Source organism: Dasypus novemcinctus, chromosome 2 (genome assembly GCF_030445035.2).
Source record: "Dasypus novemcinctus isolate mDasNov1 chromosome 2, mDasNov1.1.hap2, whole genome shotgun sequence".
NCBI classification, from domain to species: domain Eukaryota; kingdom Metazoa; phylum Chordata; class Mammalia; order Cingulata; family Dasypodidae; genus Dasypus; species Dasypus novemcinctus.
In genome coordinates, this window is record NC_080674.1 from 149,498,671 (window position 1) to 149,514,417 (window position 15,747).

General features: G+C 45.1%; 1 protein-coding gene across 7 annotated transcripts in view; it reads left to right on the top strand.

Annotated features, from left to right (window-relative positions):
• LOC101435103 (protocadherin gamma-C4) overlaps window positions 1–15,747 on the top strand; it is a 182,200-nt gene that overhangs the window by 28,733 nt on the left and 137,720 nt on the right. The window contains exon 1 of one of the 7 annotated variants that reach the window (XM_071210272.1): window positions 1,034–3,691. The exons of 4 other annotated variants lie outside the window; for them this stretch is intronic. In XM_071210272.1, coding sequence (XP_071066373.1) covers window positions 1,268–3,691 — 2,424 coding nt within the window. In that variant the 5' untranslated portion in view covers window positions 1,034–1,267. Of the gene's footprint in view, window positions 1–1,033; window positions 3,692–4,482; window positions 9,261–10,976; window positions 13,549–15,747 lie in introns of those variants that run through there. 2 more of the 7 variants (XM_058286046.2, XM_058286015.1) reach the window with 2 other exon arrangements.

Consider the following 15,747-nt stretch of genomic DNA (forward strand, 5'->3'; position numbering starts at 1 on the left):
TGGCTACTGCTTATTTCCTTGGGTGTTCTCAGATTAGTAAATTAAGTATTCCTGAATAAAGCTATGAAACATAGCAATGAGGATGCATATACAACTATTAAAAATTTCCTTCCACTACATCTTTTTTAAATCAAAAGTAAAGTAAACTTAGATACAGTGGTAAAATAATAATTTCTGAATATGTCATTGTATGAAAATGTCACTGACATAGTATCTGCTTCTCACAATACTTCAGTCTAACTTTTATTCTCTTGTGTTTATTATCTATTTTTAAGATCAGACTGAATTGTTCCACTTTTTTTTAGGTTTTGCACTTGCATTAGCCCTCATTCATAAAACACCAAAAAAATTGTTGCATGCCTACTCTGTGAAAAGTAGTGCCCTAGAGACTGAGGACACAACCATGAACAAGATAGTCATAGACACAGTTTGTGGGCTAGAATCAACTATACACAAAATTACTGAGCAAAAACTCTCTTCCCAGACCTACCATCATTATTGCCAAGCCCATTTATTCAAGGGCAAGACTAGCTTCTGAGCAGTAGATTATTTCTTGCAAGCGAATTGAAAATTTACCCCAAGTCTAAAGGGCCAACTCAAGTGAGAAAACTTGTTTCTGCATATGTTGGGACTAGAGCCCAGATCTCCAGGCTCCCTAATCATAGTCTTTTCACCTTTTCCATCCATTATCTAAGTCCATCCCTATTCTTCCTGGGGAGGGAGGAGGATGAATGTGTCCCTTGCACAATACACTTTACTGAAAATGGGTTAGGTGGACCAGTAATGAAAAAACTGAGGAGGCCAAAAAGATGCTTAGCTTAAAAATCACCATAATATTTTATGAGAAAATAAATAAATTTATAAGGCTTATTGTTCAGTAAGTTTTAGATTGTTCCTGGTTTTCCACTGCAAATCAAATTACAGAACTCTGGCTTTTATTCTTTCTGGAGAAAGAGAATTAGAGATGGAAATGATGTATAAAAGTGACGCTTTACCAAGAAGAGATTGCAGTAACAGATTAGGACTCTAAGTGTCGCTGTTCACCAATCGGGGGGGAAAAAAGGCAACCAGAAATGTAATCCCAACCACAAGATTTCTGCATCAAGGAACACTGGTTCTGGGACTTCACGGAAGCATCACTCCGGACCTCTGAGAGATCCAACCTCCAACAGCAAAAGCGCGTTATCTTGGACCGGGACTATCCTGGGGCTCCTCGGGTTTGCCCGAGAGGCTGAAGCGCAGACTCTTCGCCGCGGGCGGGGCGGTAATGGCGGCTCCTCCTTCTCACCCAGCCCGCTGCAGCCTGGTGCGGATCTGCGTACTCCTGGGGGCTCTGTGGGAAATCCGGGCGGAGCAGCTCCGCTACTCGGTGCCTGAGGAGCTGGAGAAAGGCTCAGCCGTGGGCGACATCGCCAAGGACCTGGGGCTGGAGTCCGGAGAGCTTCCGGAACGCGGAGTGCGCATCGTCTCCAGAGGTAGGACTCAACTCTTTGCTTTGAACCCGCGTAGCGGTAGCTTGGTCACCGCGGGCAGGATAGACCGGGAGGAGCTCTGTGACAGATCTCCAAAGTGTGTGGTAAACCTAGAAATTCTCCTAGAGGACAAAGCCAACATTTTTGGAGTAGAAGTGGAAATAATTGATGTCAATGATAATGCTCCCACCTTTGCGTCAGAGCAAAGGGAAATAAAAGTCGTTGAAAACGAAGTACCTGGGACAAGATTTCCTCTTCCTGAAGCTTTTGATCCAGATGTAGGGGTAAATTCCCTGCAGGGCTACCAGCTCAGCCCAAATGGTCACTTCTCTCTGGACGTGCAAAGCGGAGTCGATGGAATTAAGTACCCGGAGCTGGTGCTGGAGCGCGCCCTGGACCGCGAGGAAGAGGCAGTTCACCACCTCGTCCTCACCGCGGCCGACGGGGGCCAGCCGGTTCGCTCTGGCACTGCCAGGATTCATGTAAAACTTGTGGATACCAACGACAATGCCCCCGTATTCAGTCAGCCCGAGTACCGCGTGAGTGTTCGGGAGAACGCGCCAGTGGGCACGCGCCTACTCACTGTAACAGCCACTGATACAGATGAAGGAGGCAATGGAGAAGTGACATATTCTTTCCGGAAAGTAAGAGACAAAGTATCCCAGCTATTCCAGTTGAATTCTCTGACTGGGGACATAACAACATTGGGGGATCTAGATTATGAGGACTCTGGATTCTATGACATAGATGTAGAAGCTCATGACGGACCTGGTCTCCGAGCCAGAAGTAAGGTACTGGTGACAGTTCTGGATGTAAATGACAATGCTCCAGAAGTCACAGTTACATCTCTCACCAGCTCAGTCCAAGAAAAATCTTCTCCAGGTACAGTAATTGCCCTGTTCAATGTGCATGATGGCGACTCAGGAGAAAATGGCCTTGTAACATGTTCAGTTCCGGATAATTTGCCATTCACACTTGAAAAGACCTACGGAAATTATCATCGGTTGTTGACACGCAGAACTCTGGACAGGGAAGAAGTCTCAGAATATAACATCACGGTGACTGCCACTGACCAGGGAACTCCACCGCTGTCTACAGAACTTAGTATCTCGCTGCACGTGGCAGACCTTAATGACAACCCGCCCACTTTCCCTCATGCCTCCTACTCCGCCTACATTCCCGAAAACAATCCCAGAGGTGCTTCCTTCTTCTCCGTGACTGCTCAGGATCCCGACAGCGGCGAGAACGCCCGCATTACTTACACCCTGGCAGAAGACACCCTCCAGGGGGCACCTCTCTCCTCGTTCATCTCTATCAACCCTGACACCGGCATCCTGTATGCGCTGCGTTCCTTCGACTATGAGCAGTTCCGAGACTTACAGCTCCTGGTGACCGCCAGCGACAGCGGGGAGCCACCGCTCAGCAGCAACGTGTCGCTAAACCTGTTCGTGCTGGACCAGAATGACAATGTGCCCGAAATTTTGTACCCCACCCTCCCCACCGACGGCTCCACCGGAGTAGAACTGGCACCCCGCTCCGCAGAGCCCGGCTACCTGGTCACCAAGGTGGTGGCGGTGGACAGGGACTCAGGACAGAACGCCTGGCTGTCCTACCGCCTGCTCAAGGCCAGCGAGCCGGGGCTCTTCGCCGTGGGGCTGCACACGGGCGAGGTGCGCACGGCGCGGGCCCTGCTGGACAGAGACGCGCTCAAGCAGAGCCTGGTGGTGGCCGTCCAGGACCACGGACAGCCCCCCCTGTCGGCCACCGTCACGCTCACCGTGGCCGTGGCCGACAGCATCCCAGACGTGCTGGCCGACCTGGGCAGCATCAAGACCCCCGCCGACCCCGAAGCGTCCGATCTCACTCTCTACCTGGTGGTGGCCGTAGCGGCGGTCTCGTGCGTCTTCCTCGCCTTTGTCATCGTGCTGCTGGCGCTGCGAATGCGGCGTTGGCATAAGTCCCGCCTGCTCCAGACTGCGGGAGGCGGGTTGGCGAGCGTGCCCGCGTCGCACTTCGTGGGCGTGGACGGGGTGCGGGCTTTCCTGCAGACCTATTCCCACGAGGTGTCCCTCACCGCGGGCTCGCGGACGAGCCACGTGATCTTCCCGCAGCCCAACTACGCGGACACGCTCATCAGCCAGGGGAGCTGTGAGAAGAGCGAGCCTCTCCTGGTATCTCAAGATTTACTTGAAGTAAAAGGAGACCCAAACCTTCTTCAGGTGAGTTGGATTTTAAAATAGATCTTGACACTGAAACGTAGGCTTAGAGCTGTGATGAATGTCCTCAATTGTTTAAGATACATATTAAATAAAGGCACTTCTTTTTGTAATGTCTACTGACTTTAAAAGGTGGGGCAGATGGTCCTACAATAATGATGAATAATATCCTTTACTGCACAAAGAATGTATTACTTTACCTTGTAATCTTCATTCAGTTGCACTTTTTCAATTTTATCCCTCTAAACCACATCACTTCTTTAAATGGAATATGCCTTTAGTCATTACTGAAATAACTGACTTGATCGATCAAATAGAAGGCAATTGTGTAAATACGTATTTTCAGCATTCTTTCATATGGATCTATTGTTGGATCTGTCCTGTGTATTTTAAATTTCCTTAATGTCACTCTAAGAACATGCTTTGCTTAAAACTTCCTCTTCTTTTCTTGAAAGTATATTTTTTCCATAGAAAGTGGTAATTTCTGAATAGTGAAGAAAAAATTTAACTTCAAGACATTACTTTAAAACGGATTTTTTTCGTCATCTGGACTGGTATACTGTAAACATTTTTTCACTGCTGTTTGTGAGACTGCACCATCAATGACTAGGTGTGATTCCTTTGGTACACTTCTGTGATTACCAAAAATATTACCCATTCTATTTTGCACTTATGTTGTTATTTTATGAGTTATTTTAATAATTTCTATTGAGACTTTATAGGCTTCTAATGAAAACAAAACTTTTTAAAATGTTTTATTTTTTCATCATGGGAGCCTCTTACAAAAATGTTGGGTAACTTGGATTCTGGACTTATGTGATTCACACTACTTATTAAATAGGCCTCACTTCTGTCCCTGAAAATTTCTCTCTTTTTTAAAATTATTAATTAATTCATATTTAATTGTAGTAAAATATACATAAAGTCATTTTAACCATTTTAAGTGGACAATTTTTGACAGTTCTGTATAACTTTTACCACTACCAGGCGATTTTCATCATCCTAAAACAAAGCTCATATTCATTTAGCTATAAATCTCAATTCCCTCATCCCTCCACCCCTGCTAACCACGATTCTGCTTTCTATCTCTATGAATTTTCTTATTCTAAGTATTTCATATAAGGAAAATCATACAATATTTATCCTTTTGTGTCTGGCTTATTTCACTCAACATCATGTCTTCAAGCTACATCCATGTTATAGCATGTACCAGCACTTCACATCTTTTTACAGCTAAATAATATCCATTGTATGGATATAAGACATTTTAGTTTATCCATTCGTCTGTTGATAGACACAGGTTGCTTCCACCTTTGGCTATTGTGAATAATGCTGCAATGAACATTGGTGTACAAATACTTGTCCAAGTCTCTGCTTTCACTTCTTTTGGGTATACACCAGGGAGGGGAATTGCCCAGTCATTTGGTAACTCTTTTAATTTTCTGAGGAACCGCCAAACTGTTTTCCACAATGGGTGCACCAGTTTACATTGCCACCAACATTGTATGAGGGTTCCTATTTCTCCATATCCTAGTCAACATTGTATTTTCAGTTTAAAAAATAATAATAGCCATCCTCCTGGGTAGCAACTGATATCTCTTTGTAGTTTTAACTTGAATATCTCCAGTGGCTAATAATATTAAGCACTTTTTCATATACTTTATTAGTCATTTAAATATCTATTGAAATCCTTGGCCTATTTTTAAATTTGGTTGTTTGTCATTTTGTTGCTGAGTTGTAGGAGTTCTTTAAATATTTTGGATATTAAACTCTATCAGATATGTTTTTGTTCCTTTTACTTTCCTTTAGCACTGAGTTGATTTAAAATTCATAAATGTCCACAGGGGTTCTTAACAAGGTGTCGGTGAGCTTGACTTGAAATTTTTTAAAAAAATTATTCTTCTGGGGATGTGTTGGTGTGGGTGTGACATATTTATTAAATAATACACAATATACTGTGGACTTAGTAGGGGATCCATGATTTTCACCTGACTGGCAAAGGGATCCGTGGAACAAAAAAGGTTAAGAACTCCTGGTCTAAGACCACACAAATTAGTGGCCTTCGGATACCTGCAAGTTGTAGTGATGGTAGACTAGACCTCAATTTAATTTAGCTAGGAGAGTTTTCATTTCTACATTGTTTAGTTTTCATGGAAAGCTGTGGTGCAATACATAGAGTAATTGAGAATGTGATAAGATAAAATTTGCTGGGATAGGGAAAGGAAAGAGAAAAACACAAGTGACTGTGAAAAAACAAATCCTATCTGAAGAGAAATTATTTAAAATAATGAAGCACCAATATATTGGCCTGAAACTGTATTAAGCATATTCAGATGTTGCCATTAGTAAAACCATCGGGAAGTCAGAGAGGCACATGTTTTAAATACCTAGGAGATCATTTAATGATTTATAGTTTAATATCACTTGGAAATAATGTGTTTCTCTTTAAATGGGCACTGGGTTTCTTTAAGAAAATAGTATTTCTGATAAAATATTTCTCACTTATTTATTATTTTATAAATGGTTAACTATTCCTAATAACTATTTCTGAATAAATTTATAATGAACTACTACATAGCTATAAGACTTATAAAAAATAAATGATGGAATGATATGGATTGATCCTCAAGCTATAATGAGTGAAAAAAGCAGGTGGGGAACCTTGTATACTGTCCGTTTCCATTTGTTTAAAAAATCGGAGAACACATAAAAACGTACTGCACTATGCATAACATAACTCTGGAAGGATACACAAGATACAAAGGTATTTCTCCTGGGAGAAATGTGTTGCTGGAAGCAGGGATGAGAGAGGGATCCTATAGAATATGCCTTTTATACCTTTTTAATTTGGCATTAAGTGAATGGATTGCTTATTAAAAAAAAAAAAAACCCTACAAATCCGAAAGGGAAAAAAAGTTCTTTGCAAAAATTTACAAGTCATTGGTGCAGTTCCCTGGGAAAACCCCTGGGCGTCGCTGTAAGGCAAAAGAAGCGAGAGAAGAACCCGGAGAGCACTAGGAGCCCCTTAGAGGGTAATTTCCTGCTCAGACGCACAGTACCTCGGAGGCCAGTACGGAAAACAAAAGCAGGCAAAGCGACCCTACCCCGGATTCCGCCATTCACGGAGGGCTCATTTCTCCTCCTAGCCCAGGGGTAGCGCAGCGACGGAGGAAGACGCAGGATGAGGCGGAGCGCCGGGAGGAGAGGCCCGGCCGCGCGGCCGCAGGTACTGTGGCTCCTCCTGCTCTCTTTGTTCCGCGGGGCTCTCCCGGACCAGATCCGCTATTCAGTTCCCGAGGAGCTGGCCAAGAACTCGGTGGTGGGGAACCTCGCCAAGGATCTGGGGCTCCGTGTCCGAGACTTGCCGAACCGGAAGCTGCGGGTTAGCGCTGAGAAGGAATATTTCACTGTCAACCCGGAGAGCGGGGACTTACTTGTGGGTGACAGAATAGACCGAGAGCAGATTTGCGGGAAGAAGCCTCTGTGTGTTCTAGATTTCGATACTGTCGCTGAAAACCCTCTGAATATTTTTCATGTAGCAGTAATTGTACAGGATATAAATGACAATACTCCGCTGTTCAAACAGAGCAGTGTTGATTTAAAAATTGGAGAATCCACTCAGCCAGGTAGGACATTTCCACTAGACCCGGCCCTGGATTCAGATGTTGGTCCTAATTCACTGCAAAGATACCACCTTAATGACAATGAGTACTTTGATCTCGCAGAGAAGCAGACTCCAGATGGACGTAAATACCCTGAGTTGATTCTGAAACATTCTCTTGACAGAGAAGAGCAGAATTTCCATCAATTAGTCCTCACGGCTGTGGACGGCGGAGTCCCGCCCCAAAGTGGCACCACTCAGATTCGAATCCAAATCACTGATGCCAACGATAACCCCCCGGTGTTTAGCCAGGACGTGTACAGGGTCAGCCTACGGGAGGACGTGCCCCCGGGCTCCTCCGTGCTTCGGGTGACTGCCACAGACCAAGACGAGGGCGTCAACGCAGAAATCACCTATTCCTTTCAGAATGTGGACGAACACCTGGAAAACTTTTTCAACTTAGATAAAAGTACAGGAGAAATCACGACAAAGGATGATTTGGATTTTGAAACTGCTCATAGTTACACTCTGAGTATAGAAGCGAAGGATCCTGGAGATCTAGCAGCCCATTGCAGAGTCCAAATAGAAATTTTGGATGAGAATGATTGTGCACCTGAAGTGATTGTGACTTCAGTATTTACTCCCGTACCAGAGGATTCGCCGCCAGGAACAGTGATTGCCTTAATCAAAACGAGAGACAGAGACTCTGGAGAAAATGGAGAAGTTTACTGCCGCATCTTTGGAAACGCTATGTTTATATTGAAAACTTCCTCGGTAAACTATTACAAGATAGTGACAGACGGGGCCCTGGACCGGGAGCAGATCCCAGAGTACAACATCACCATTACAGCCACCGACAGAGGCAAGCCGCCCCTCTCCTCCAGCAGAAGCGTAACCCTGCACATCGCTGACGTTAACGATAATGCTCCAGTTTTCCACCAGGCCTCCTACGTGGTCCACGTGGCCGAAAACAACCAACCCGGCGCCTCTATAGCTCAAGTCAGCGCCTCCGACCCCGATCTGGGGCCCAACGGCCGCGTCTCCTACTCCATCGTGGCCAGCGACCTGGGGCCGCAGGCGCTGTCGTCCTACGTGTCGCTGAGCGCGCAGAGCGGCGTGCTGTTCGCGCAGCGCGCCTTCGACCACGAGCAGCTGCGCGCCTTCCAGCTCACGCTGCAGGCGCGCGACCAGGGCTCGCCCGCGCTCGGCGCCAACGTCAGCCTGCGCGTGTTGGTGGGCGACCGCAACGACAACGCGCCCAGGGTGCTGTACCCGGCGCTGGGGCCCGACGGCTCGGCGCTCTTCGACACGGTGCCGCGCGCCGCGCAGCCCGGCTACCTGGTCACCAAGGTGGTGGCGGTGGACGCCGACTCGGGCCACAACGCCTGGCTGTCGTACCACGTGCTGCAGGCCAGCGAGCCCGGGCTCTTCAGCCTGGGGCTGCGCACGGGCGAGGTGCGCACGGCTCGCGCCTTGGGCGACAGGGACGCGGCCCGCCAGCGCCTGCTGGTCTCGGTGCGCGACGGCGGGCAGCCGGCCCTCTCGGCCACCGCCACGCTGCACCTGGTCTTCGCTGACAGCCTGCAAGAGGCCTTACCGGACCTCAGCGACCGCCCCGCACCCTCTGATCCCCAGGCAGAGTTACAGTTTTACCTGGTGGTGGCCCTGGCCTTGATCTCTGTGCTCTTCCTCCTTGCGGTGACTCTGGCCATCGCCCTGCGCCTGCGACGCTCCTCCAGTCCCAGTGTCTGGGGCTGTTTTCAGCCTGGCCTTGGGTCCAAGTCTGAACCTGGGGTTCTCCCCAACTATAGTGACGGAACTTTACCCTATTCCTACAATCTGTGTGTTGCCTCACAGTCGGCAAAGACAGAGTTTAATTTTCTTAACGTAACCCAGGAAATGGCTCCCAACCGGGATCTTCTCTGCGATGACACCTCTTGGATACAGAGTACAAATCACGGAGATGCTGGGGTAAGCTTTAATTATTTCACTTATTTTCACTTTGTATATTAATGTTTCTTTAAAATCAACTAGTTTGAATAGGAGGCTCCATCTCATACTTTATCTCTGGGTCAGATTTGGGCCGGTTTCTGCCTTAAATAACTCGATCTTATCCAACAAAATCTTAGATATAGTTTATCTATGAGGTGTCAGCTTTGTTTGTCCATAATTACAGACCTTTACTTCATGAGATACTTCATTTTCTTCCTCATCTTTACATTCCTTTCCTCAGAAGATTTACTACTATTAGAGCCTTGAGATATTCCTTTCATCTTAAAGGTCTTTCTTACTCAAGTTTTAGTTTTGCTTCCTCTTAGAATCATAGTACTGTACTTCAGAATAGAGAGTCCTCATTTTACTAGTTAAGGGAAGCTGGGACCCGAAGAAACAAAGAGATTTGCTCAGTGTAACAGCTTGTCAACAAGAGAGCATGGCTGGAATACGACTCCACTGACTTGAAGACCTCTACCTGCCTTTACAACCTGAGTACCATGGGCTCCTGGATCAATTTAAATGTGATAGGCAAAGTTTGAGGTCCAAGGTGTCTACTATGAAGGGCACATTTAATAAATGTGTGAAATTCTCTTTCATGAATATTAACAATTGCTCTTGGGGAAAACTGTACAATTGAGAGAGTCTTGTAACCTATACTCACATTCCTTTATACCAAACATTACATAAAATTTTGTTTCTTTTGGAAATGTGTAATTATCAATATAGAATAAGTTCATGGCCTTAATCTTCCTATGAAGGTGTCATTAAGTAAAAAGTATTTCTCTCACTTGATGGACTTTCTGAAGGGTTCATTTTTTTCAGTCATGGTTTTTTCTTTTTCTGCTAGCATAAAAGGTGATAAGATTAAATATCTGTCTCAACATATTATACAAAGACCACTCATTGATCACTGATAAATATCTGATCATGTTTTCCTGCATTGATGATGAACTAAGCCCTTTCCTCCACAGTCACTATCCTGATTGTCTCCAAGATTCTGTCGTTGTAAAATGGCTAACTCCAAGAGTTTGCACATGATAACAGGAAAATGTAAAAAATGCTTTGAGAATCCAGCTCATCTCTCAGTCTTGTATCAGTACATCTGCCATATCCTTAATATGAAAATCTGGAAACTTTCTTAAAAGACCTCACAAGTAATAAAAGGTCCCTTTCTTCTTTCTGCATATACAGAAAGAAACTAGTACAATCTTTGCATAAATCAGTAACCCTTTTTGCAAAAGTACATTGATAATTGAGCTTGTTTTCTTGGCATTCTTCAGTATGAATAGACACATTTTCATAAATATATCCTCAGTATAAAATGAAATCTTGAGGCCTACAAAAGAAAGAATTGCAATGCCTTAATTTTAATAAAACAATCTCTGACATACCCAATATAGAAGAGTAAATAAAGGACATAGATTCAATGGCACATTAACAACTTTTTGAAGAAAATAAATAATTATTTTCTGATCTGGGGCGGGGGTGGTTGTAGAAATCCTTCACCAATTCAATATGAAAGCTTACTTAAATGCTCATCAACAATGTCACACGGTAATACATTAAGTATACAGCAAAACTAGTAGAAATAAAAACACCATCAAATTTATAGGGAATAAAAACAAAATTGGTGCAGTAACTTAATAAGACTCTGAGCGTCGCTGTTCACCAAATTGCTAAAGAAGCTGCGACAGATAACATCCGGCGCTCTGCTCCTTCCGCACTGAACACTCTCAGATCAGACAAGCTCCTGGGAAAAGCTGTCCACCCACCCTCTCCGATTTTCAACAGGGAATGTGTTCCCCTTCGCTTTAGCGAAATAAGAAAATTAGGAGAGAAAGCAATGGCAGATCCACTAAGGCGCTGGTGCTGCCATCAGCTGCTCCTGCTTTTCTCTCTCCTGGGAAGCCTGTGGGGGGCCGAGACCCGGCAAATCCGTTACTCGGTGCTTGAGGAGCTGGAGAAAGGTTCCTTCGTGGGCAACATCTCCAAGGATCTGGGGCTGGAGTCCGGGGAGCTGGCGGAACGCGGAGGCCGCGTGGTCTCCAGAGGCAGGACGCAGCTTTTCGCTCTGAACTCGCGAAGCGGCAGCTTGATCACCGCAAGCAGGATAGACCGGGAGGAGCTCTGCGCGCAGAGCGCGCGGTGTCTGGTGAGTTTTAACTTACTAATTGAGAATAAAATGAAAATTTATGGAATAGAAGTAGAAATTATTGATATTAATGATAATTTCCCGCATTTCCGGGATGAGAACTTGAAAGTAAAAGTTAATGAAAATGCGGCAGTAGGGACTCGGTTAGTCCTCCCCTTTGCGCGGGATCCGGATGTGGGTTTGAACTCTCTCCAGAGCTATCAGCTCAGCTCCAATCTGCATTTCTCTCTGGACGTGAGAAGAGGAAGTGATGGGCAGAAGTACCCGGAGCTGGTGCTGGAACGGCCCCTGGACCGCGAGAAAGAGGCTGTTCACGACCTCCTCCTCTCGGCCTTAGATGGCGGAGACCCGGTGCTCTCTGGCACCACGAACGTCCGCGTGATGGTCCTCGACGCCAACGATAACGCGCCCCTCTTCAGTCGACCTGAGTACCGCGTGAATGTTCCAGAGAACATACCTGTTGGCACGCAGCTGATCACGCTAACCGCCACGGATCCGGACGAGGGAATAAACGGGAAATTGACCTACTCTTTTCGCAATGAAGACGACAAAATTTCAAGGACTTTCCAACTTGATTCCAACCTGGGGGTGATCTCAACTACGCAATCTTTGGACTATGAAGAATCCAGATTCTACCTCTTGGAAGTGGAAGCTCAGGATGGAGGCGCGCTACTTGCCAGCGCTAAGGTGCTAGTCACAGTACAGGACGTGAACGACAACGCTCCGGAAGCGACCCTCGCCTCTCTCACCAGTTCTGTCTCTGAAGACTGTCATCCCGGAACCGTAATTGCGCTGTTTAGCGTACATGACGGTGATTCTGGAGACAATGGCGAGATTGCATGTTCTATCCCTGTGAATCTGCCCTTTAAACTGGAAAAGTCCGTTGATAATTACTATCAGTTATTGACAACGAGAGCGCTGGACAGAGAAGAGACCTCGGATTATAACATCACAGTCACCGTCATTGACCGTGGAATCCCACCTCTATCCACAGAAACTCTTATCTCCCTGAAAGTAGCAGACATCAATGACAACCCGCCTGCCTTCCCTCACACTTCCTACTCCACCTACATCCCGGAAAACAACCCCAGAGGGGTCTCCATCGTCTCTGTGACCGCCCAAGACCCCGACAGCGGTGACAACGCTCTGGTCACTTACTCACTAGCCGAGAACACGGTTCAGGGAGCACCTCTGTCCTCCTACATCTCCTTGAACTCGGATACTGGTGTCCTGTACGCGCTGCGCTCCTTCGACTATGAGCAGTTCCGAGACCTGCAACTGTGGGTGACCGCACGAGACAGCGGGGACCCGCCACTCAGCAGCAACGTGTCACTGAACCTGTTCGTGCTGGACCAGAACGACAACGCTCCGGAGATCCTGTACCCCACCCTCCCCACCGACGGCTCTACAGGCGTGGAGCTGGCGCCCCGCTCCGCAGAGCCCGGCTACCTGGTCACCAAGGTGGTGGCGGTGGACAGAGACTCAGGACAGAACGCCTGGCTGTCCTACCGCCTGCTCAAGGCCAGCGAGCCGGGGCTCTTCGCCGTGGGGCTGCACACGGGCGAGGTGCGCACGGCGCGGGCCCTGCTGGACAGAGACGCGCTCAAGCAGAGCCTCGTGGTGGCCGTCCAGGACCACGGACAGCCCCCCCTGTCGGCCACCGTCACGCTCACCGTGGCCGTGGCCGACAGCATCCCAGCCGTGCTGGCCGACCTGGGCAGCATCAAGACCCCCGCCAACCCCGACGAGTCCGATCTCACGCTCTACCTGGTGGTGGCCGTGGCCGCCGTCTCGTGCGTGTTCCTCGCCTTTGTCATCGTGCTGCTGGCGCTCAGAATGCGGCGCTGGCACAAGTCGCGCCTGCTCCAGACTGCGGGAGGCGGGTTGGCGAGCGTGCCCGCGTCGCACTTCGTGGGCGTGGACGGGGTGCGGGCTTTCCTGCAGACCTATTCCCACGAGGTGTCCCTCACCGCGGGCTCGCGGACGAGCCACGTGATCTTCCCGCAGCCCAACTACGCGGACACGCTCATCAGCCAGGGGAGCTGTGAGAAGAGCGAGCCTCTTCTGATAGATAAGATAGCTGCAAGCAAAGAAGAAGCAGGAGTTTTTCAGGTTAGTTTTATTTTTTAGTATCGATTGCTGGAGCATTTTCTTCATTTGTTTTACCTTTTATTTTTCTGCCACAATCAAATTCTGTTAATTATATAAATTAGTGGATCATGACCTGCTTTAGTAAGAGGTTAGATTTAATTTGGTGATTGTTGCTTTCTTTATTTGCTTTCAAATTATATATTTTAGATTTAATGTCTTTTTTCAATATATGGATGTTTTAGAAACTCTAATTGATAGAGTCTTAAGTGAAACAAGTACTTTTAAAAGGAAGTGGTTAAATCATTTTACCCAAAGTTTTTGTTACATTAGAACTGTTATTCTGTTAACAGAAGACATATTCATTGATCCAAATTGTTAAATATGTTGTTTTCTTTTGAATATTTTCCTAAACACCATTAGTGAACTTGTTTTGGAAAGGATATTGTGCAGGACTGATATATTAGTGTACTTGATGTTTGCATAAGAAAATAATTTCCAGATTACACATAAACAGTGGAAGAAACAGAAAACTTCTTCACGAAAAGTATCACAAAGTAGATTAAATTTATAGTGGCATTTGTAGTATTCTTAAATCTGGAAAGTTTGGGGTGAATCATGTAATTATTTAACGTATATATTTGAGAGAAGAAATTGGTGAGCAGACTTAGAATTACTGTGATGAACTTAAAGCTACCAAAGTGTTACATACTGCTACATTCATTAAATATAAATACATCATATACCTGAAAATTTCTGGTTATCAATTAGCGCCTTCACATCTCAGAATCAATACCAACTGGAATGTTTTCCTTTTTGCCATTATAAGTACCATTCATTACAAAACTGTAAGGTTTGCAATAGAAAAATCATTCTACTGAAAAAGTGGTTTGAAATTTTAAAAATTAATTTCTGAGGGATGTGCTCATCTTAAAGTAATAGCTTTTTAAAAATGAAATGCTGGTCTAAGAGGCTCAAATTTCATGAGCATGTGCTGTGTAATGGGAGAACTACTACTCTATTCCGTTTCTGGTAAAGTACTGAAAATGTTCAGATGTTCCTTAATTTTTCAATCTTTCAACCCCTTGACCATCTGAGGCAAAGTGTGAATTAAGAAAAGAAAATGGTAATAGAATATTATTAATGGGATGACAGGCTACTATACTTGACTACATGAAAGGTTTACTGACACATTTGGAAATCTAGGAACATTTGATTTTTATTTTTAAATGTTTATTTAAAGAGGATCTGATTATATTCAGATATGGACAATTCTGACCTCAATGTAAAATGCACAGGCTCACCGAGTAGCGAATGCATCCAAAGTAACAGGAGAAACTGTAGATGCTGACATCATACATTCCTACATGTCAAGTGAATTTTCCATTATTTTCAAGTAAAAGTGGTAGATTTGGGTATGTATTCTCAGAATTAACTTTTTTGTGCAATGGAAATGTCTTTCAAACCCCTATAAATTAACAGTAGATTTTGCATCATAAAATGCTTGACCCACAAATTCAGAGAGTATATGCTACATATACAATATATGAGTATTTGCATGCGCCCTTCTATATGTATTCTGAAAAGATAACTCTCCCATACTAATTGAAAAGTTCATACACTGGAAAGGCATTTGCTTGGGCAGTGGTGGAGCAAAGTCTGAAGTCATTGATGTTCTTAATATTTGTATAAAGTAAAAATGCCAATGACTGGCTATCTAGAATCCTGTATACAATGAGCACTGTACAATGCTCTAAAGCTCCTCCTTTGTAAGGTGATTTCAACATGGCTATACACCTGCCAGGTTTTAGAGCTACAGCATTTTGTATAGGTAAAAATTTCTTTACAGATGTTTTTCTGGTTTGGAAGTGGAATTAAAACTCAAGGATCTTTCAGAAACATGGCAGTTGTTATGCTTATGGACAGAGTGTCAGTAACAAAGTGTTGGTGATCAGATAGTACTCTAAGGATCAAGGAAAAGTGGGTAACACAGATTACTTTCCTTGGAATATAAAAGAGCATAAAATAATTATAAGTTCTCATACCTCATCCCCAAAATCCTGTTAAGATGCCTGAGAAGAAACAGTACAATTCAGAACAATATAATGTAGTGTGTGAAAAATACCATTTGTAGAATAGTTTTTCAGTCATACTTGATTAAAAGCAAATACTTGGAAAGTACAGAGAAGAGAATCTCCTGATTCTTACTATACTTCTACTTTA